General features: G+C 35.3%; 1 protein-coding gene and 1 long non-coding RNA gene across 2 annotated transcripts; one reads left to right on the top strand and one right to left on the bottom strand.

Annotated features, from left to right (window-relative positions):
* Nucleotides 1–8,814: 8,814 nt before the first annotated feature.
* On the top strand, nt 8,815–12,123 carry LOC107459350 (glutamyl-tRNA reductase 1, chloroplastic). The gene is made up of 3 exons (XM_016077577.3): nt 8,815–9,237; nt 9,603–9,844; nt 10,660–12,123. Exons 1-3 carry the CDS (start codon nt 8,991–8,993, stop codon nt 11,794–11,796), a joined length of 1,626 nt encoding a protein of 541 aa, XP_015933063.1. The 5' UTR covers nt 8,815–8,990; the 3' UTR covers nt 11,797–12,123.
* A 6,421-nt stretch (nt 12,124–18,544) lies between these two features.
* Nucleotides 18,545–21,874, bottom strand: LOC107459294 (uncharacterized). Its single transcript, XR_001586261.3, has 3 exons — nt 21,215–21,874; nt 20,863–21,020; nt 18,545–19,058 (listed from the first exon to the last, which is right to left on the bottom strand). It is a non-coding gene; the product is annotated as an uncharacterized LOC107459294 (long non-coding RNA).
* Between the last annotated feature and the right edge of the window lie 845 nt (nt 21,875–22,719).

The following is a 22,719-nucleotide window of genomic DNA, read 5'->3' as shown; positions in this document are numbered from 1 at the left end:
ACGCATAGGTAGGGAAAAGGGCTCTGGTAACAACGCTAGCATAGGTTGTGCGCACGCACATCAATGAAGAATTATGACCTGTGCGGACGCACAGCCCTGTGCGCACGCACAAGTTGGGAAGGGTCATCTGTTAAGGGCGCTTGCACAGCTTGTGCGAGTGAACAGACTTTATAAATTTTAGTACCTGTGCGGACACACACCCCTGTGCGTACGCACACTTTCAAAATCTTCCTGGGCGTGCACACGCACACCCCTGTGCGGACGCACATGCCTTGTTTCACAAATTTAACTTTGTTTTCAACTATTTCACCTTCCCGACAAGGTTTTAAGTTTCTATAACCCTATTTTATGATTCTTGGGCCTAGTTTTGGGCATTAAAACATGGGAAAGGTCCTAGGAGGTTTGGTTCGGTTTTATTTTGAAAAGTTAGCAAATAGATGTTTATGTTTCTGGTGGATTGAGGATGAGTTTGGTTGAGAGGGAAGGAGGAGTAGTGAATTTGGTGATTGTTGACAACGAAGTGAGAAACTGATGGACTTGAAGATATGAATGTGTAAGGATGTTAATGGAAATGATGATGAGTTGATGATTCAAAGAGGAATGATAATCTTGTTGAATGTGAAAAGTGTGCCAGGCACTATATCCTCGGAATGATAATGTTTGAAAGAGAGTGTGCCAGGCACTATATCCTTGGAATATTGAGAGTTGATAATTGGAAGTGATTTAAGATGAGAAATGATGATGATTTGAGGTCAATGGAATTGTGGATGTGGATAGTGAGCCAGGCACTATATCCTTGGAATGATTTGTGATGAGTTGCATGTGTTGTTGTTTTCCTTCTTTGCCACAAGAGTGTGCTAGGCACTATATCTTCGGATTGAGCATGCAAGTGTGCCAGGCACTGTATCCTCGGAACGATAGTGAGCCAAGCACTATATCCTCGAAACAAGAGCAGGCCAGGTGCTATATCCTCGGAAGTGGCAGAAAGGCGGCATCCGAAAGGATGTGTCGGGTTGGCATTCATAGACCAACAAGTGATATCACGAGCCAATAGGACAGGCATTCATCATATGCATTTCTTATGTGCTTGTTTGCTTTGACTACTTGAGTTTGCCTAAATGTATAATATGCCTACTTGCTTCTTGAATTACTTGTATATACTTGAATATTATCTGTGTTTTACTTGTTTGCATTAATTGTGATTGTCTGGTGTTGAGGAGGTTAGGTAGGCGGTGGCAATGGGATCGCACGGAGGTTAGGGTGGCGAAGGCTGTGGGATACATCGGTGTGATTAGTATTAGTTAGAATTTCCTAAGTTTAGATAACCCGGTTTATGGTTTAAGTTCTTTATGTATTTATTTATTCTGTTCTAAGCTTGAATACCCGTATGTGATGTGAAGTTCTAGGATTGCCTTCGGCGTCCCGGGACCTTACATCTTACATCATTGGACACTGTTACCTTATTGAGAACCTCCGGTTCTCATTCCATACTTTGTTGTTATTTTTCAGATGCAGGTCACAACCCACCTCGGTGAGTTATTTGGTTGGTGACAAAAGCGGAGGATTCGGATACCTTTTGGAGTCTTTTTTGTTTGTTTTGTATTTGTCTCTCGCTTTTGTATTTTTGTTTTGGCTTAGAGGCCTGTATTTGAGAGAGAACAAATCTTGTATAAGCCATTTTAAACTTCAATTTTCTCTTGTCTGTATGTTTGGCTAGCCGGCTTAAACTCCGCGAGCCATGGCTAGTTTCTTATGATATTACACTATTATACTATTATCTTTGTTTATATCACATCTGTTTTCTTGTGTTTTAAGTTGGACGCTTCGTTGGTTCGCTTTGCACTTTTAAATCCTGTGTTTGAGCTATATCCTTCATCAGGTTTCGAGATTATATTATTTCTTTTATATATATCTTATGTATAAGCCTTAGAACTGTCGTAATCTTTGATTAACCTTTGCTTTACGGCTAGAGGTAAAGCTTACTGTAATTGGGGTGTTACACAAGCAGCCAGCGCATGTCGGCATGGGTAGTGGAGAGACTGAAAAAGGCCACAGTCACACGTACCCTCGAACACGAAATGAACCTTGCGACCAACCCTTGAACAACTCAAACTCCTCAACGACAAACACTGAAGCCCGTCTATTACAATGAGTAACACGCATCTTCAGGATGCCTTCTCTGTTCTTCTCAATAACTGCCATCAGACTTTGGGAGAAGCTATTTCCCGCAACTAGTTATGACTGTGCCTCCCTGCCTTTCATGACGAACAACTTCTGTAACCTCTCGTACGTGATGCGCACGATGGTAGAAATCGGCAAGTACCATGTATCCTTAAGAATTACATTGATGAACTCCGAGAGATTTGTTGTCATGTGACCAAACCAGCGACCTCTATCACAGTGTTGTAGCCATATCTCTTTGTTGAATCTATCAGCACAGTTTGCCATCTCTTGCAACAAACCTCTCAAGGTATCCATGTACCACTCATACCCAGTCTTGCTTGGACTGTAAGCAACGTTTATGAGGTATCGTTTGCCCTCGACGGACTTGAAATGAGACATGAAGTTTGCGGCCATGTGCCTAATACAATAAGCATGGAACACCCTCAGCGGTTGCCAACCACTATCATCGGCCTTTAGTGGAGCCTTGATTGCCTGTGATCTATCAGGAATAATCAATAGGCCTTCCTGTGGGATGACATGTCATCTCAGATTAGTCAGGAAGAAAGACCATGACTCCATACTCTTAGACTCCATAATTGCAAAAGCAATAGGAAGGAAGGATATTACTGTTGCCATCTTGTGCCACTGCAATAAGCAACAAACCACCGTATTTGCCATACAAATGTGTGCCATTGACAAAAACAAACGGCTTGCAATGCTTGAAAGCCTCAACACAGGATGAGAATGCCCAAAATACTTTGTCAAACATGCTACAGTCGCAGACCATAAGGTGCCCATCATAGTAAGGTATGGCCCTGAGCTCACATATTGTTCCGGGACAAAAACTTTGCAGTGCATGTACCAGCTTTGGTACCTTGTTGTATGACTCCTCCCAATTCTCATATATCTGTTCAATTTCCATTTGTTTTGCCATTCACACCTTTCTATAGGAGGGTTTGAAGTGATAGCTTTTCCAAATTGTACCTTGCAGGACAAGGATGCTGACGAATGGGTTGGACTGTATCAACTATAGGATGACCTTGCAGATGAGGCTGCTGTTCAACTGGCGATGGTATTGGGACATGGTGGGTGCTAAACATGTATGCGCTTCACCAACCATCTGGACCTTCCTAACGAAATAAAACATTCATGGTTGGAAACTATACTAGATAAAGCAATCATAAATGAGTAAATACACCACACTTAAACTTGAACTCACCAGTATTTGAGGTTCTATCGGAGGGCTACACGGAGACTCCAGGGACATCCAATTGCAGCTTGGCGGCAATGCACATGGTACTTTAATCGGTCTGATTCGACCACTTGATACTCAACACTTCTGCGAATGCTATAGCTCTTCACACTTTGTATTACTGCATATCTGCATTTGAATCTATGGCCGACCCGAAACTCTACCTCACCGTCGGAAAATGGAGATTTATCATGCATGGCGTCCAGATCCAAGGTATGATAGTAACTTGGTACATCTGATAGACTAGAATCGGGTGGGGGAAGGCAAAACATAGCGCACCGCTGCCTCGGCCGGCATCTCCGGTACAAACTCCTCCTCCTCATTATCTTTAGAGAAATCACTGTCGTTGCTATCTGCAACGTACTCTTTGTTGGACTCTTTCTCACCCACGTCTATGTCTTCCACTGGACTGGCAACATGAATCGGTGGTGGTGCGAGAGGTTGATCATCTTGCACAAAGGTCAAGTTGACAGAACCATCGTCACCAACATCACCAACCTCAGCGAAAAGCTCCATCACTTGTTCTGCCATGATTCTCCTATGGATGTCAAATATGAGTCACACATGCTCGTCGCCCTAGAGTCAAAACAAGCGAAACCAAGAAACTCTGTTACCCAACAGTGCTAGCAACCTATACCCACCATTCCGATCTCTTTTTCTCTTTAAACCACCAAGGTTGCTCAATATCAGACTTTTCAACTCGGACAATGAACTTACACATTGTGTGCGCAACAGTAACAGATTCTCACACTCAAATATCACCCCATTGTCCCTGTTTCTCATACGACAATTGGGATACACACAGACAACCACATATCCGTTACTACTGGATATTTTTGCCTTTTTTTGAAAGAAAAACGGAGGAAAAGAAGATATGAAATGCTTGTGAAGAATGCCAGGAGTTGCACAACCTTTTATAGATGTTGAAAATTTGTCTTACTATATCTCGTTTACACTGTAAACGTTATAATTTAACACGTATCTCGTTTATAGTATAAACGAAATACGTGCAAGCTTATATCATTTACACTGTAAATAAGATAAGTCATCATATGTATTTTCGTAATAATTTTTAAAATTAATTTCAGTAAATAAAACCTTTTTTTAATTTATTTAAATAAAAATTTCCATAAATTAACTCACATTCTCAGTAAAAAAAAAAACTTTTATCACATTGTCCCTTTTACCCTACAAGAAAACTCAATCTTCACCGTTTTTGTCACTCACCACTTCCACATCTTTCATCGTCGCTGTCCTGCATCTTTCATCTAAGCTTCTTTCCTTCATTCTGCTGCCAGAACTTCTAGCCCTCACTGTTATCGTCATTCTCCGCAACTGTGGTCCTGTCATCATCTTCCATTGTTGTTGCCTCCATGTCTTTTATTTTTGCTTCTCTCCTTCATTAGTTCCCAGCTTCTAGATTCTTTCTCAAATCAATGGATGCCACCGACCAGATTATAATTGAACCGGCAATAACTTCCTCATATCATTCTTCTTCTTCTTTGATTTTCTTAATCAAAGTCCACATATATATATATATATTTGTCTTTCAATCTTAATTATTTGTGGTATTTACTCTTGTATTCTAATTTCAAATTATTTTTATAATATGCTTTTAGGTGTTCTTTTTTCTATATGTTTAGGTGTTTCTTTCACATAAAGTAATAAAAATAAGAGTTAAGCATGATTTTGGTCCATATGGTTTAGGCCGAAAATTATTTTCATCCCTAACCTTTTTTTTTTGCATATAAAATCGTTCCTAAGGTTCAACTTCGTTTTAAAATCATCCTTCAAACAATTATACTCTCAGTATCACCATCTCCATCACAACCCCCATTATGTTCTTCTTCTTATTCACATCTTCAGAAGAGGAAGAAGTAGAGACTCAGAGAGAGAAGTAGAAACTCAGAGAGAGAGGGGGAGAAAAGGAAGCCTCGCCCTCGCCGCTCCTCACCCTCTCACTCGCAGCGTTGCCCCTCGTCCTCGCCTCGCTTCACCATGCCTGACCCTCTCCTTCGCTTCGTGTTCCTCGCGTTTCCAGCATCACCGCCGCGCCTCCCTTATCCTTCCCTCCCTGCCCTCTGCCGTCCAGACTCACTGCCACCACCACGCAACTCCACCGTCATTGCCATCATATGCAAGTTAAGATTCAAGTTTCTAATTCTTGTTCTTGTTTATCACAATCCCTAATTTTCGAATTCATCACAAACCCTACAACTGAGCTAACAGAGAATCTTGTAGAATATAGGTGCTGATATTCTTGTTCTTGTTTCTGGATTGTTGTTGCTTTTCTTAATTCTTTGATTCTTGTGAGAAATTAGAGAAAGAATAAGATATTTGTTGTTTTTGTTAATATCTAATTTTCTTGTTAATGTTTGTTTTGACGATGATGATGATTTTTTTGTTTGTTGGAATGGTGTTGTTGAATTGCTGTTTTGGTTTTGATTTTTTTGAGGTTGTTGTTGAAGGTTGGATTTTCTTGTTGGATTCATGAACAGATAGTGATGATGGTAGTAGGTGGGGGTGATAAGAAGAGAGAAACAGGTGTTTAGCAGTAGTGGTAATGATAACGATGTGAAGAGTAGATGATGATGGTAGTGAGAAGAGGCAGAAATGGGAGTATTTTTGTCATTTAAAAAATTAATCTATCCAAAAAGACGATTTTAAAACTACGTTGAATTTTAGGGATGATTTTGTATGTAAAAAATGTTAGAGACAAAAAATTTTTGACCTAAACTGTAAGGACAAAAATTGTATTTAACTCTAAAAATAACTATCGATATATTTATTTTTCGCTTACTTTTAGATGTCTTTTCTTTACATTTTATGATGTTTTTTGTTGTGTGATTTCGAATATTTTTTTAATAATTTTAGATGTTTTTTATTGTATGGTTTTAAATTTATTTATATTTTTAAATGTTTCTTCTAAATATCAAAAGGTAGATTGATATTTTAAAAAGTTAGCAGAATGATTTGATTACCTAAATTTTTTTTAATTATGTAAATAAATGGATAAATTAATTAAAAGGGATAATGGTTTGATACTATAGTAAGTAATTTATGTTTGTCGGACAAAGAGGAGGGCCTAATTTATTTAGGAATTATTATAATATTTAAAAACACGCTTATGTTCCTTTTCACATGTCAATTAGCTTTTCCTAGTTTCTTTTTTCAATATTTACACTTTTTTATATAAAATTTATTATTGAAATTATCAATTATACTCTTATTAATTTATAAAGAATTGAAAATGATCTCTCTTCTTCCATTAATTAATGGCTATTCAACAATATTGTCTTTGAATTATTTAAATTTGAAGTTTCTCAATAATATATTATTCATTCAAACAAAAAGAAAGATAAAATAAGCATATGGATTATAATTAAAACTAAAGAAAAAAAATTAAAAAGTAAAACTCATTAATACTGTAAAACTATTTATTTAACTAATATGCATCGTGCTTCTTTATACCTAATAAATTTAAAAGGCATTTGTCTTTTTTGTTTTTTGAATTTTATTAACATACACGTTTTTTAAAATCCCTAGTTAATTAGATTGAGTCAAATCGATCTATTTGGAAAACTAAGTGCTGATTTTTTATTAAAATTATTAAAACTCAAAAACATTATTTAATTCGAATACACTCTACCATTTGAATTAGCGAAAGGTTATTTTAATACTAGATGTTTTAAAATAAATCAAATTGGGTTAGTACAGTAATTAATTTTCACTAATTTATTTAAATAAATATTAAAAATTTGAATATTAATTTATGCATGCTACAATTTATTTGTCAACAATAAATTTCTAATAAAATTTCGATTTGCGATATATTAGTTATTGATGACCTGTCGAGTTGGATACCATCGAAAAACAAAAAAAAAATAGAAAATAAAGGTGAAAAATCTACATAATCAATCATTTCTTAAGAAAAAAAATATTTTTATTAGGTGAGAATTCATGTACAATTAACTTTATATAAAGATAATAGTTAAGAGTCATTTAATAATTTAACAGCTTTAACTAAATTTTCATTTTATATTTTTCAGTTATCAACTTTATGAAGTTAGTTGCACATGAGTTTCTTGTTTCGTTATGAAAAATGTTAAAAAATTATAAGAATTCGTTATTTTTTACTATCATTTAACCATCAATTTAATTCATTTATTCTAATAATCTAATATTATATTTTATCTTATATTTTTAAATATTGATAACTTATTAATAGCCAAAAGCAATAAATTCTCTTGTAGCATTCTTCCCTTATATCATCAATTATGTTACATGAACGTTTATCATGATATATATTTATTGTTCATAAAGAATTTTGATTAAATTATTATGAAAAAGTTTTATTATTTTGTCATGACATGGTTGATTATTTTGCTGCGAAATGTAATGTTTAATTATATTAATAGGTGATTGTTTTATTAAAAAATATCTGAAACATTTAGAATTAAAATATCAAACGTTTTTTTGTGCCGAAATCTAAATTCTGCGTTCCGAAATCCTTGCTGCACCCTGGGTTTGGAGTTGGAGTTGGTGCTCATGGGTCTTGATAGAACTTTGATGGTAGTTTTACTGCGCCATTCGTGCTATGAAGTTAATGTTGATTACCATGGTACTAAGTTGCAATAATACTTTGTTTGGTTTGCAAGAATTTGGAAGGAAAGAAAATGAAAGAGAAGAAAATGGATGGAAAAATTAATTTTTTATTGTTTGGATCAAGAAAAAAAATGAATGAAAAATATAAAAATATATGTGAGACCCACATTAAAGTTTTCTCTCTAAAGTTGAGAAGAAAACTTAGATTAGAGTGAAAAAATGGATAAAATTACAATTTTGTCCTTATAACATTAGTATATTATAATTTATAAAGGATATTAATATAATTTTATTTAGGTATGATTTTCTTTTTTTTTATTTTTCTTTTTATTTTTTCTTAGTCCAAACAACACAAAAAAAAAATTAACTTTTCTTTTTATTTTCTTTTCTCTCATTTTCTTTCCATCTATTTTCTTTCCACTCATTTTTCATTTTACATCCAAACAAAATATAAGAGATCAAGGGAAAATTTAGTTTGAGATGTGCCACGAGTTCCTTATGTGCGTCCAGCTTAGTTCGAAATAACTATTTTGTTTTTTTGGTGGGCATATTCTTCTTCGTTTTGTACTTGTATTTATTTATTTATTTTATAATTTTAATATGTGCTCTTAAAATACATAATAAATAAATCCTAAAAAAAATAATTAGAAGGAGCAAAGGTGGGGACCATGAAGAATAAATAAAATAAATGGAAAAAATGGAAAGAAATGAAGAGTAAGAGTACAGTAAGAGGGTGTAGTGTAGGATATAGTGAGATTACATTAGAAAGAGAAATTTAGAAGGGGAGTGTGGATAAAACGTGTTCTCCAACAGCCAATGAGAATAAAGAGAAATCGCACCAATCCCCTGAAATCCATCCAAACACTTTCCATTCCGCCACATCTATTGCACCATTTCCACACAACAACGAACCAAAACCAAAACGGTCAACACACCACCACAACTACTCCATAATTTTTTATTTTCACGCATGGCTGTGTCGACGAGCTTTTCGGGGGCTAAGTTGGAGGCTTTGTTCCTCAAATGTTGTTCCTTGTCCTCTGCCAATGCTGCTTATTCTTTGTGTGTGCCTTCCAAAACCGCCGCCAAGGCCACCAGAACGACGCCGTTTCGGAGAGGCCTCGTTCGTTGTGACGCTTCGGCTTCTCCTGATGTTATTCTTGACAATGCTGCCGCCCTCTCTGCTCTTCAGCAGCTTAAGACTTCTGCCGCCGATAGTCAGTTTTCCTTCCTTTCTATTTTTCCGATTATCTGATTTTATTGATTACATAATGAAAAAGTTTAATTGCGTTGTTTCTTTGCTCTCTTCTGTATTCATATTTCAAGTGTGTGCGATGAAGTCTCACTTGGATGTGGTGTTACATGAAAATTAAATTAAAAAATAGACATGACTCTGCAGGCGCTCATAGCTCAGTGTGAATATGATAATCCAAACTCAAGAGATTTGATTGTGTTTGAATGAAATCAGCATCAACATTAATTTGTTTGAAAAACTAAGATTACGACTATGACTCACTCACCTTTAATTGATTAACTTTGCTGTCAAATGAATGAAATTATTGAAGTTCATCAACTATGGCAGGGTATACGAAGGAAAAGAGCAGCATCGTGGTGATTGGACTCAGCGTGCATACTACACCTGTGGAAATGCGTGAAAAGCTTGCCATTCCAGAAGCAGAATGGCCCAGAGCCATTGGAGAGCTTTGCGGCCTCAATCATATTGAAGAAGCAGCTGTTCTCAGCACCTGTAACCGAATGGAGATATATGTTGTTGCTCTCTCTCAGCATCGCGGTGTCAAAGAAGTCACCGAGTGGATGTCAAGAGTAATGTCTAATGTCCATTCATTTTTCGTTATCATCCTTCACAGATTCCATGTGTTGTCATATTGCTCCTTCAAAAGTTTTGGCCATATTTAGAGAAATAGATTAATCACATCAAAGGACGAATTTGATAATTGTTTTATGAGATAATGTCCAATTTGGTCTTTCAAATTTCCATCCTACATCAAAGCAGTTTCTGACCTTTGAAAATGGCCAAATTAGTCCCTTAGTTTATAAATAGTGAATCTCCTTCATCTCTAATTTAACTGTCCTTTACACTGGCATCCTCAACAGTCAAGTGACATGACTAAATTTCAATATGATTAATTAGGCATCTTAGATTAGTTAATTGGATTCATTTTAGTCTCTACACCAATTTAAAAATAAAACTAATTAACTAAAATGAGTCCAATTAATCAACTTACAACACCTATTTGATTATACTGAAGTCTTAGCCATGTCACCTTATTGTTAGGTTGTTAGGATGCCACACTGATACTTTAACACTCCATGTCAGCACTGTGCTAATGGCAGTTGAAGTTGAACTAGGTACACAGGTGATTCACGATTTGTTTCAGGGACCAATTCGGTTATTTTCAAAAGTTAGGCACCGTTTTGATGGGTGCTGAAAATTTTGGGGCCAAATTAAGCATTACCTCATTATTTTTTTTTTTTGGTTATCAGAGCTTGAAAATCCCTTTGAACAACAAATATAGTGATGCACGAATTCTTGGAGGACCAAGTATAGGGAGTTTAGAATTTCTTTTTCGCTCGAAAACTAATAAATGCATATTGCACAATTCTGATCTTGTTTGCAGACTAGTGGAATCCCTGTTTCAGAACTTTGCCAGCATCGATTTTTGTTGTATAACAAAGATGCCACACAGCATCTTTTTGAAGTCTCAGCTGGTCTTGACTCTCTTGTGCTGGGAGAAGGCCAAATCCTTGCCCAGGTTAAGCAAGTTGTCAAAGTTGGACAAGGAGTCAATGGCTTTGGGAGGAACATCAGCGGCCTATTCAAGCATGCGATTACTGTCGGGAAAAGGGTTAGAGCCGAGACTAATATCGCTGCAGGAGCTGTTTCTGTTAGCTCAGCTGCCGTTGAATTGGCCTTGATGAAGCTACCTGAAACTTCACATGGTAATGCTAAGATGTTGGTTATTGGAGCTGGAAAGATGGGGAAGCTTGTGATCAAACATTTGGTTGCAAAGGGTTGCACAAAGATGGTGGTTGTCAATAGAAGTGAGGAGAGAGTTGCTGAAATCCGCGAAGAGATAAAGGATGTTGAGATAATCTACAAACCCCTCTCAGAAATGCTTGCATGTGTAGGTGAAGCAGATGTAGTTTTCACCGGTACAGCCTCAGAAAACCCATTGTTCTTGAAAGATGATGTTAAAGACCTTCCTTCTGTGAGTCAAGACATTGGAGGCCATCGCCTCTTTATTGATATCTCAGTTCCTCGGAACGTGGGTTCATGTGTCTCAGATATCGAGTGTGTGCGAGTTTACAATGTTGATGACCTTAAAGAGGTTGTAGCTGCAAATAAAGAGGATCGGCTGAGAAAAGCAATGGAAGCTCAGGCAATCATTGGTGAAGAATCACAACAATTCGAAGCTTGGAGAGACTCGCTCGAAACCGTTCCTACCATAAAAAAATTGAGGGCTTATGCTGAAAGAATCAGGGCTGCTGAGCTTGAGAAATGCTTAGGTAAGATGGGTGATGATATCTCGAAGAAGACACGGCGTGCCGTGGATGACCTTAGCCGTGGCATAGTCAATAAGTTGCTTCATGGTCCAATGCAGCACCTGAGGTGCGACGGCAGTGATAGCCGGACCCTGACCGAGACCCTCGAGAACATGCATGCTTTGAATAGAATGTTTAGCCTTGAGACTGAAATATCAGTGTTGGAGCAGAAGATTCGAGCCAAGGTTGAACAAAACCATAGTGAGAACTAAACTCCAACTCCATTGATTACACTCATTTATTTCATCAATTCCAAAAAGCAAAAGGAAAATTGAAAACATCCACACCCCTGTTTAGGATTGTTTTTGTAACTTATAAGTTTCTGGTTGAAACAATGTAAGTCTCCATGAGGGAACTTCAACTTCTTCCTGAACCTCATAGTACATAGCCGTTCGGCTTTGTAGTTTGTAGTATACATAATAGAGTGAACTATGGCGATCTTTGTATTTATCACAAACAATGTATGCCTAAGATTTGTTCCCTTTATTGGGAATAATGATTTGTTAATACTACTAACTAGAGAATGGTTTTTCTTGTCATTCTTTATGCTCTATTTCTTTAGCGTGAGTTAGATTGTAGATAAAAAACCTTTGAGCTGAACACTGAAATAAGGGTCCAAGGCACAAGGAATTTAGATTCTCCAAAGTGAGTAAGTTGGTAAAGAAACCAAATAAGTGGTTAATCACTATTGAATTTGTGACTTTCATGATATGTTTACCTTATTATTTTAATTTAAGAATGATTAACTCTTTATTTTATTATTTTATCAACTTTCTCATTTTAAAAGATCTAGATCCAGGCATAAGAATTTCATAATGTGGAATCTAGGGAGGGTATAAATCTAGTTAGATGTGCTTCTGTTATCTTTTAATGAGTTCTACTTCAATCTTGAATTAAGGAGTTGAGCTTTATTATTAACTATCTAGATCTTGCATAGTAGTTCGTAAAAAGATGTCTGTTTAGAATGAAGAGGAACTTAATATGGAGAGAAGACGAGCATAGTTGTTTTTGTCCACTAGTATAGTATTAGCGGTGATCCCATTGACACATTGTCATGTACGAAGTGATTGCATAATCTAGTTTCCTATGTGGACTTCTGAGTTATACTTTGAGATTTTAGGGCTTTTTTTTTTCCTCAAGTATAAACAACAAACAATACATAAATTCATGATTTTGGTATCAATATATCTAAAGTGAAACAAAAAAGGACACTAGATCCTTGCTAGTCATCTTGTATGAAGATTTTATGGGCCTTAACTATAAGATCAACAGCTAGAATTTAGTCTTTTTTAATATTGAAGAGAAAAAAAAATCTCACGGGATTTATCAAATATTTTTGTATGATTATATATCTTTGGATTTTTAACTCCGCCTATGTTACACTTGCAAGACATAGCCGGTCCCAAATCCGGATAAAGGAGTAGGGTTGTGTTAGGTTTTCGACAATCAAAATAAAAACATAGTCGAATCCTCATGACATGAATCAAAGACGTTATTGCGCTAAAACTAGGTCGTTGCCCGGAAGCAACGCGCTGTATGCCTCGAGTACGGTGTCAAATGAGCAAGGGTCCCTGCGTTTTCGTGAACGGACGAGGGTAAATAAGCTAGTTCACAAAGTAAAAGGTAAAGGTCGGAGCGACAGAAGTTGAGATTTGAGACATGGAACATAGGCACTCTAACAGAAAAATCCATGGAGGTGGTGGACACCATGACAAGGAGGAAGATTAACATTATGTGCCTACAAGAAACAAAATGGGTTGGTGCGAAGGCTAAGGAGTTGGATATTTCTGGATTCAAACTTTGGTATACAGGAAAGGTGAAGAATAGGAACGGGGTTGGTATTATTGTGGATAAGCAGTGAAAAAAGGACATAGTGGATGTTAAGAGGGTGGGAGATCTTATCTTGTGGGACATAGGTGAAGAATAGGAATGGGGTTGGTATTATTGTGATTAGCGCATATGCACTGCAAATGGATTCGGACGAACAACACAAGATAAGATTTTGGAAGGATCTAGAGAGTTTGGTCCAAGACATACCTTCGGCAGATAAGATTTTCTTAGGAGGAGATTTAAATGGCCATGTTGGAAGAGAAGTGACTGAGTATGGAAGTATTCACGGAGGCCATAGTTTCGGGGTGATCAATGCCTAGGGTAAAACTATTTTAGACCTTTCCTCAACCTTCGACTTCTTCTTGTTGAGGAGAGTCGACTGGAAATTTTGCATTAATTGTAAAATTATCCCGAGAGAATTTAACAACACAACATAGGATGCTCGTCATGGATTTTCACGTTGAGCAAAAGTTAAGGAAAAGACATCATACGAAAAACCCAAGGACGAGGTGGTGGCGGATGAAAGGTGAGAAACAAAGAAGCTTCCTAAGACGGGTAGGAGAAGAGGCAAAGTGGGATGGGAATGGAAGTGCAGAAGAGATGTGAAGTTATTAGAAGAATAGCAAAAGAAAGTTTTGGTAAATCTAAAGGAATAGTACCAAGAGACAAGGAGTCCTGGTGGTGGAATGCGAGTGTACAAGAAAAGATAAAGATAAAAAGAGAGTGCTTTAAAGAGTGATCTTTATGCCGCAATACAAATAATTGGGAAAAATATAAGGCATCTAAGAAAGAGACAAAAGTGGTTGTAAGTGAAGTAAGAACAAGAGCATATAAGGGTCTCTACCAGTCTTTGGACACGAAAAAAGGAGAAAAAGGTATAAATAGAATCACAAAGAGTCGTGAAAGAAGAACGAGAGATTTGGATCAGGTCAAGTGCATAAAAGATAAGGATAGAGAGGTGTTGGCTTAAGAGGAGAAGATTAATGAAAGGTGAAAGAGCCACTTCTACAAGTTATTTAATGAAGGACATAAGACTCTTCCGAGCCTTGGTCGGTTATGCACAAGGAAAAAAGATCAAAACTTTGACTATTATCAAAGGATTTGAGACTTCGAGGTAAATGAGGCTCTAAAGCAGATGAAAATTGGCAGGGCAGTAGGACCTGATAATATCCCAATTGAGGTTTGGAAGGGCCTTGAAGGAAAATGCATCAGCTGGTTAACCAAGCTTTTTAATGAGATTTTAAGGTCAAAGAAAATGCCTGATGAGTGGATAAAGAGCACCTTGGTACCTATCTACAAGAATAAGGGGGATATACAAAGTTACAGAAACTATAAAGGGATCAAGCTCATGAGCTATACCATGAAGTTATAGGAAAGGGTGATAGAACGGAGGTTGAGAAAAGAGACACAAGTAACAGAGAACCAATTTGGATTTATGCCAAGCAGATCCACCACCGAAGTGATATACCTATTAAGAAGGATGATGGAGAGGTATCGTAGTAATAAAAGGATCTACATATAGTGTTTATTGATTTGAAAAAAACGTACGATAGGGTGCCAAGGGAGGTCTTATGGAAGGTTTTAGAAAAGAGGAGAGTAAGGATCTCATATATTTGTGCAATTAAAGACATGTATGATGGGGCACAACTAGTGTAAAGACTCAAGGTGGTGTGACAGAAGAATTTCCTATTGGTATAGGATTACACCAGGGATTATCCTTAAGTCCATACCTTTTCATATTTGTCTTGGAAGTACTCACAGAGCACATCCAAGAGCCTGTGCCATGTGCATGCTTTTTGCCGATGATATCGTCCTTATGGGAGAGTCAAGGGAAGACCTAAATAAGAAGTTGGACTTATGGAGAGAAGCTCCAGAAGTGTATGGTCTGTGCATAAGCCGTAGCAAGACGGAATATATAGAATGTAAGTTTGGTCTCAGAAGGGAAAATCCTAATATAGAGGTGAAGATTGGAGAAAACATCCTACAAAAGGTTAAAAGTTTTAAGTACTGTAGGTGCATTATAAAGAATAATGGAGAGATTGAACAAGATGTAAATCATAGGATCCAAGCAGGTTGGTCAAAATGGTGGAGTGGATCTAGTTTTATATGCGACAAAAAAGTGCCTTTAAAACTTAAAGGTAAATTCTATCACACTGCTATAAGACCGGCTATACTTTATGGTACGGAGTGTTAGGCGGCAAAAGGGGAGCACAAACATAAGTTAAGTGTGGCAGAGATGAAGATGTTGAGATAGATGAGTGATCATACATGATTGGATAAAATAAGGAACGAAGATATAAGGGAGAGAGTTGGAGTAGCACCCATTGTAGAAAAGATGGTAGAATCGCATCTCAGGTGGTTTGGACATGTGAGAAGAAGACCGACAGAATACCTAGTCAGGAGGGTGGATGAGATGGAAGATGGACAAGTGGTGAAAGGAAGAAAAAGACCTAAGAAGACCATTTATAAGGTGGTCAAACGAGATCTACATATAAACGGTCTCTTTGTAGACATGATACATGACAGAGCTCAATGGCGTCGTTTGATTCATGTAGCCGACCCCACCTAGTGGGACAAGGCTTTGTTGTTATTTGTATATATATTTGTATTTTTAAATGATGATAAAATATACTTTTGTCTCTAAAGTTTTTAAAAATTTTAAAAATACTCCTAAGTCTTAATTTGTTTAAATTTCATTCCAAAAGTTTTAAATTTACATCAATTCTACTCTTTTAATTAATAGTGTTTAAATCATTAACAAATATTAGTAATGTGACAAATGATGTGATAAGGAAAGTGAAAACATACTTATTTTAGTAACCATTTGTCTTCCCTTTTTTAAATGATTTCTCTTATTTCTTTTTCTTAGTGACGAAGACAAACAAAAACTAGAGAACAGAGTCACACGAACAGACTTGGAGAGGGAGGAGAATGTCGTACCATTCTCTTCAATCTTCCGCTGTGACATTGCAAAATTACAAATCGCCAATTTGATAATTCCTTTTCCAAATCACCAATCATCTATGTATCTTGCCTTACTGTTAATATATCATCTACACATAGCAGTACGAAGAGGAACTTATCACCTATAGATATTTTGACATACACATAATGATCTGTATTCGTCCTGGTGTATTTATGACTCACCATAATAGAGTCAAACTTCTTACCATTGCCTAAAAAGTTGCTTTAAATCATACAAACTCTTCTTTAATATGTAGATCATATTCTCATTTCTGATTAGTTTTAAAATTTTTTTTTGGTTATTTTGTCTAGATTTCTTTCTCCAAACCTCCATAAAAAAATATAGTCATCAAATCTAACTAACTGCTTAAGCTCCAAATCTAAGCAAGCTGTCAATATGAGAATCACTCGAATAGAACTCATTGACAATAGAAAAAAAATCTCATCAAAATCTATTCTTGACTTTTGTTCAAAGGCTCTAACAACTAAGCACGAACTTATACTTTATTAACTTGTTGCCATCTTTCTTGAGTTTGAACATCTATTTGTTCTGGAGAGCCTTCTTTTTTTAGAAAGTTTAACCAATTTATAGGTGTTTTTTTTCTTTTATAGAAAATTTCTTCTTTTTTATCAAATAAAATAAAAATCAACTAACCGTTATGGCTCATGTGTTTCTTCAAGTATTAAACTAAGCATTTTTTTTTTCAAAACTTCTTGTTTCTCGTTTACTCTATAAGTTCCAACCAATTTTAATTAAAGTATCACACAATTTATTATAATTTTTTATTATCAATGGTGTGTATTAAACCTGTATACATTTTTCATACATTAACGATTAATTGTATCCAATGATCAAGTTACACTTTTTTATATGGTAAATTATATGGTAAAAATTTAAATATGTATAAAAATACAAAGATTCCATTAAATGCAATGTAATTGCAACACATATATATGCTGAAAGTGGTTATTAAGACGTGGTTTGATATGAGTTCTATAACACGATGGAATGATGATAAGATTTTTTTTTGGGTGACTAGAACAAATAAGATGAGTATGCAGAGAATGGGCTAAGTAGAAAAAATATCTAATAACATATTGGTAGACGGTCTCATAAGAGTTTACTAGTTGACATGCCTTTTTGAACGGGAAGATATAACTTTCGCAAAATAATTAAAACATTGTTGAAAAAACTACAATAAACAAATCTATATTAAATAATTATATATAATAATAATAAATAATTTAAATTTTATTTAATTGGATATATATCATATGAAATAATTAATTTAATTTTAATACATATTAGTGCAAAATAGTTTATATGCGCATTCAATTACATAATATTACGTAAAAAATAATTATTTTTATATTAACTACATGAATAATAGTTATTCAAAAAATATATGTAATTGAATAACTGTATAAAATATTTACATTATTAATACATCAAAATTAAACTCAAAATTAATGTATAAATAATTTTAGTTATATTTTATATTTTTTACCTATCCCACATTGGAAATGTCGTGAATTCTTCAACTTCCTCCTTAGAATTTTTTCTGAGACTCTCAGCAGCTCTAAAAGCTCTAATTTGCTATTGGCGTCTTCTAATAGTCCTTTCAATCTCAAGATCAAAATAAAAAAAAGGTTCCATGTATCTGTTCCTACTCAAACAAATTGAAAATAAGAAAAAGTAAGAATTTGTATGTTAGAGCAAAGAGAATTTTCAATGAGATAAACTGAGTAAAAGAAATAAAACAAGGTAAACTAAAACAGAAAATATAAATTTTTGAATATTAAAGAGAAATTTAAAATAAAATTTTGAAAATTATGAGAGAAAAAAATAAGAAAATACAATGAATAAAACAAATGAAAAATACCAAATAATTTTCGAAAATTAAAGGGAAAAAATTAAACAAATTAAAGCAAAAAAGTATAATCTAGGTAATCAAACAACGGGTAGTTGTCAATCACAGTTAACCCCTGGTAACGGCACCAAAAACTTGATGCAGAATTTCAAATACCACAAACTAACCGGCAAGTGAGTCGAGTCATATCAAGTAATACTCTATTCCTAGGATGAAGAACAAAATCAATACTTGAATTTAAATCAATGTATTACTTAAAAGTAGAATGATAGTAGGTTATTAATCCATCAAAATAAACAAAACTACTAACCTTAATAGAGGAGGTTTAGTTGCTCATGGCTAAAAAGAAAAACCTAGAATTGTAAAAAATATCAAAGTATCGAATGAGGAAGAAGAAGCGAAGAGAGGCCAAAGGGCTGAATCTTTTCTCCTTTTATATCTAATCCTAATTGATTTGAAAATAAAATAAAATAAAATTACAAACCCTAAAAGATTTTGTTTTATTTTAATTAAATATAAAAACTAAAGCTAATGAAGCCTTCCTTGAATATCTGAAAAATGCATTACTAGTGCTAAACGCCAGGCTCGACGTTTAGCGTCTCTTGAACAGAGACAATTTATGGACTCACTGGCCTCCTGTCGCTAAACACCAGGTAACAGCATTTAGCACCACTAGCGCACATTTTGGGCACACATTATGAAGCTTCTGGCACTAAACGTTAGGTCGTGACGTTTGGCACCAAGTGACAGAATTCATTTTTTTTTTCATTTTCTTCTGCAAGAATTCTGTTAACTCGCCCGAACCTTACCTGAAATCATCAAAATAATAGTGCAAATCAAAGTAGCATCCAAACTGGTCTAAAACACCAAAATCTAATAAAAGCTCAATAAATCTATATCTAAATTACAAAGAAAATATAGAAAAGATTCTCACGCATCACATATGAGGTTTTCACAATCTTGATGGGTAATGTATTAAATAAAAAATGGATTTCTGGAATTAAATTAACACCTAATGTACCAACCATAACACATTTATTGTTCACTGATGATTGCATCATTTTTTCAGAAGAAAAAGAGGAGGAAATTTATCAATTGATTCAAATTCTTAACCTATACACCTTGGCTTCTGGTTAAATAATCGACCTGAAAAAATATGGAATAATCTTTGGCAACCAAATTCCAATTCAAACTAGAGTCAATATAGAAGAAATTCTTAACATTCCTTCTTGGGACAACCTGGATAAATATTTAGGGCTCTCGATACAATGGGAAGAGCAAAAAATAAGTCCTTGGAATAGATCATGGAAAAAGTGGAAGAAAAATTGAAGGGTGGGAGAACCTTCAAAACTAAGCCGGAATGGAGGTCTGATCAAAGCAGTCATACAAGCGATACCAACTTATGCCATGAGCAACCTTAGATTTTCAAAATTGTTCTGTAATAAATTGAATGCTAAAGTGGCGAAATTCTGGTGAAGAAACTAAGGAAAAGAAAGAGGAGTGCATTGAAAAGCTTGGTCAAAATTATGTGGAAGCAAAAAAGAGGGGGTTTGGGATCCAAAGAATTCTATCATTAAAACACCACGCAACTAGCCAAACAAGCATGGAGAATAATAAAAAAAATCCGGAAGCCATTTGGTTGCAAACTCTTAAAGCCATATACTTTTCAAATTGCAAACTTTGGGAAGCACAAAAGCACCGAAACAGATCTTGGGTGCGGAATAGCATATTACAAGGAAAAGATCTTTTGAAAAGCAAAGGTAAATGGAATTTAGGCAAGGGAAGTGGGGTGAGAATTTAGGGTGATAATTGGATTCATAGTATCAATGAACCACTAAAAAAGGGCTGCAATGACAATTAAAGAGTGGAAGAATTTCTCACCAACTCCACATCATGGGGCAAAGCGAAAATTCAAAGGAGTTTTTTCCCAATTATAGCAAATATGATAGTTCAGACTCCAATTAGCAAAATCTCAGATTCAGATAAGCTTATTTGGCCGTACATGAAAGATGAAGAATATTCAACAAAAACAGGATACTATGCGGCAAAGAAAAAGAGAAAGAAGTAAAAAATCCAAGGACAACCCATCGACAAGCAACTCAATGAAGGAACTATGGTAAGAGATATAGAATATGAAGGTTCCACAGAAAATTAAAATGTTTATCTACAAGGCTACACAAAATATAATACCGGTAAGGGCAAATTTATTGAAAAAAAAAAGCTTACTAATTCCAATATTTGCAAGATTTGCTTGCAGGAAGAAGAAACCAATTAACATGCTCTTCTTTTGTGTGATTGGACAAGAGTAGTAGTGTGATTTGGCTCTCAATTACAATGCATCTCCTCGAAGGAGAACGTAAGATCAATAGGAGACTGGCTCCAGGTGATGTATACGAGTGGTAAGAGGGTGGGCAAGACAAAAGCGACTCAGAATTGGAGCAGAATTGGCATCATTATGTGGTCTATATAGAAGGCAAGGAATATGCATGTGTACAACTATATAGAACTTAACCCTGAACTAATCATTAACGAAGCAAGAAAATTAGAACAAGAGTACATCAGCCATACAAATCAACATCAAAGTAATGGAGACAAACATAACAAGCAAAGTACCTGTTAAATGGAGACCTCCACCATAGGGCTGGCTCAAGATAAATATCGATGCGGCCTTTTCAGATGGAACCAAAATAGGCAAAGTAGCTGCAGTGTTCAGAGACCACAATGGAAACGTCTTGGGAGGAACAGTTACCAAAATCACAGCACAATTAATTCTGTTAGCAAAAGCACAAGTAGTTAGAGAAGCTATAATTCTGGCCAACAACCCAGAAATTCAAAAGGCTACCATTGAATCAGACAGTAAATTACTAGTTCAAACCCTCAAAATAGGCAGTACAATTTGGGAGGTTGATACAATAATCCAGGACGTCAGGATAATCCAAAGAAGAATATTTATTTGTGGTTTTACCTGGACGCCTCGCGGGGAAAACAAACTGGCATACATCCTTAGCACAATTAAAACATTAGAACCAGCTACTCAATTCATGGACTATTAATCCCCAAACTCAGGTGGCAGACATCATAAAAAAAAAGAGACCGGAGATCCCCCATTTTAGTCCTATCCAATCTTTTTTAGTACAACCCATCGATTGATTCAAAGACCACAACCAGCGTTAGAAAGAAAGTTTTGTCTCGAGTCCTAACATTCCACAACCATGGGAGGAACTTGCAGCCAAGAGCCAGTAAATCTCAGTTGTGGTTCTAGGTTGTCAATGGAAGTATGCCCCTAGTGTCTACCCATAGCGTCACACCTCCTGCGTCCAAGCGTCCTCCTCTCTGACAGTCGTGCCATCTTCTCCATCATGCACATTGATCGACGGAGCAGCAATACCCCTCTCCCTTCACCATCATTGGAACAACCGTTCCATCAATGCAGAACTAACAATAGAGAGTGTGGGAATCGTCCTTACCAGAGCATTAGCAGTTTGTAATCTTCCGGTCTTGTGCGCAGTGCTAATCTAGGGAGTGAGCATAGTTGTTGTTGGAGTTTAGCATTGAGGAAGTTGAACGAAGGTGAGAAGGAGAGGTAGTTTGAATTAGAAAGTGTAGGTCTAGGTGGGTTTCTGGTTTCAAGTCCTGCTTGGGTGTAGGCCGGATATGCCCGGCTCTCACCATATCCAAAAAAAAAAACATAAAAAAGAAAATTAGAACACAAAATTAAAGTTAACTTTTTCTTTTGTCAAAATCAATGTAAAAAATTTAAATTTTAATGGATATTTTAACTTCATATTTAATTTTTATATTTATATTGAGTTTAGTGTATTATTCATTTATAATAATGATACTAATAAAAATAAAAATAGTAAATAATGACATGCACAATAAAATTAATTAATCGGATGGAATTCTCCAAATTTTGACAAAAATCGGGTAATACAAATGAATATTTAACACTATTTTTATTTTCTACAGAAGATAGAATATTAGGTTAATATTGTCTTTTTTATTTAAGTAAAAATTTTGTATTTTTATTATAAGTCATTGTAGCAAAATTATGTTATTGTGCATTATCTCTCAATTTTACAGATTGTGCAGATAAAACTAAGAAAAAAATGTTCCTATTCATTGGTTGCAAAATTGAAAACGATTTTTTCTCCTTCAATTTCGTAGTCATTTTGAACGAAATTGAGAAAAAAATATTTAAATAATAGTGACTTTGAAATATTTAATTATAAATGTTATGCTACAATTCTTTTATAAGATTTAAGAAATTATGCCAAAAGCTAGAACCTAAGTGTATTTTAATAATCAAGAGTGCTTACATCTTACAATATGAAACAAAAAATTCACATCAATGTAAAGTAAATGAGAAAAGAAGGTTTAGAGGTTATGAAAATTCACCAATATAATCGAAATTGTTACAAAATAAATTGAAAATCAGCGTGGGTCAGGCTGGGAATTTGACGAGCATGC

Source organism: Arachis duranensis, chromosome 7 (genome assembly GCF_000817695.3).
Source record: "Arachis duranensis cultivar V14167 chromosome 7, aradu.V14167.gnm2.J7QH, whole genome shotgun sequence".
In the NCBI taxonomy this organism is placed as follows: domain Eukaryota; kingdom Viridiplantae; phylum Streptophyta; class Magnoliopsida; order Fabales; family Fabaceae; genus Arachis; species Arachis duranensis.
This window is presented reverse-complemented; position numbering and strand designations above follow the sequence as displayed.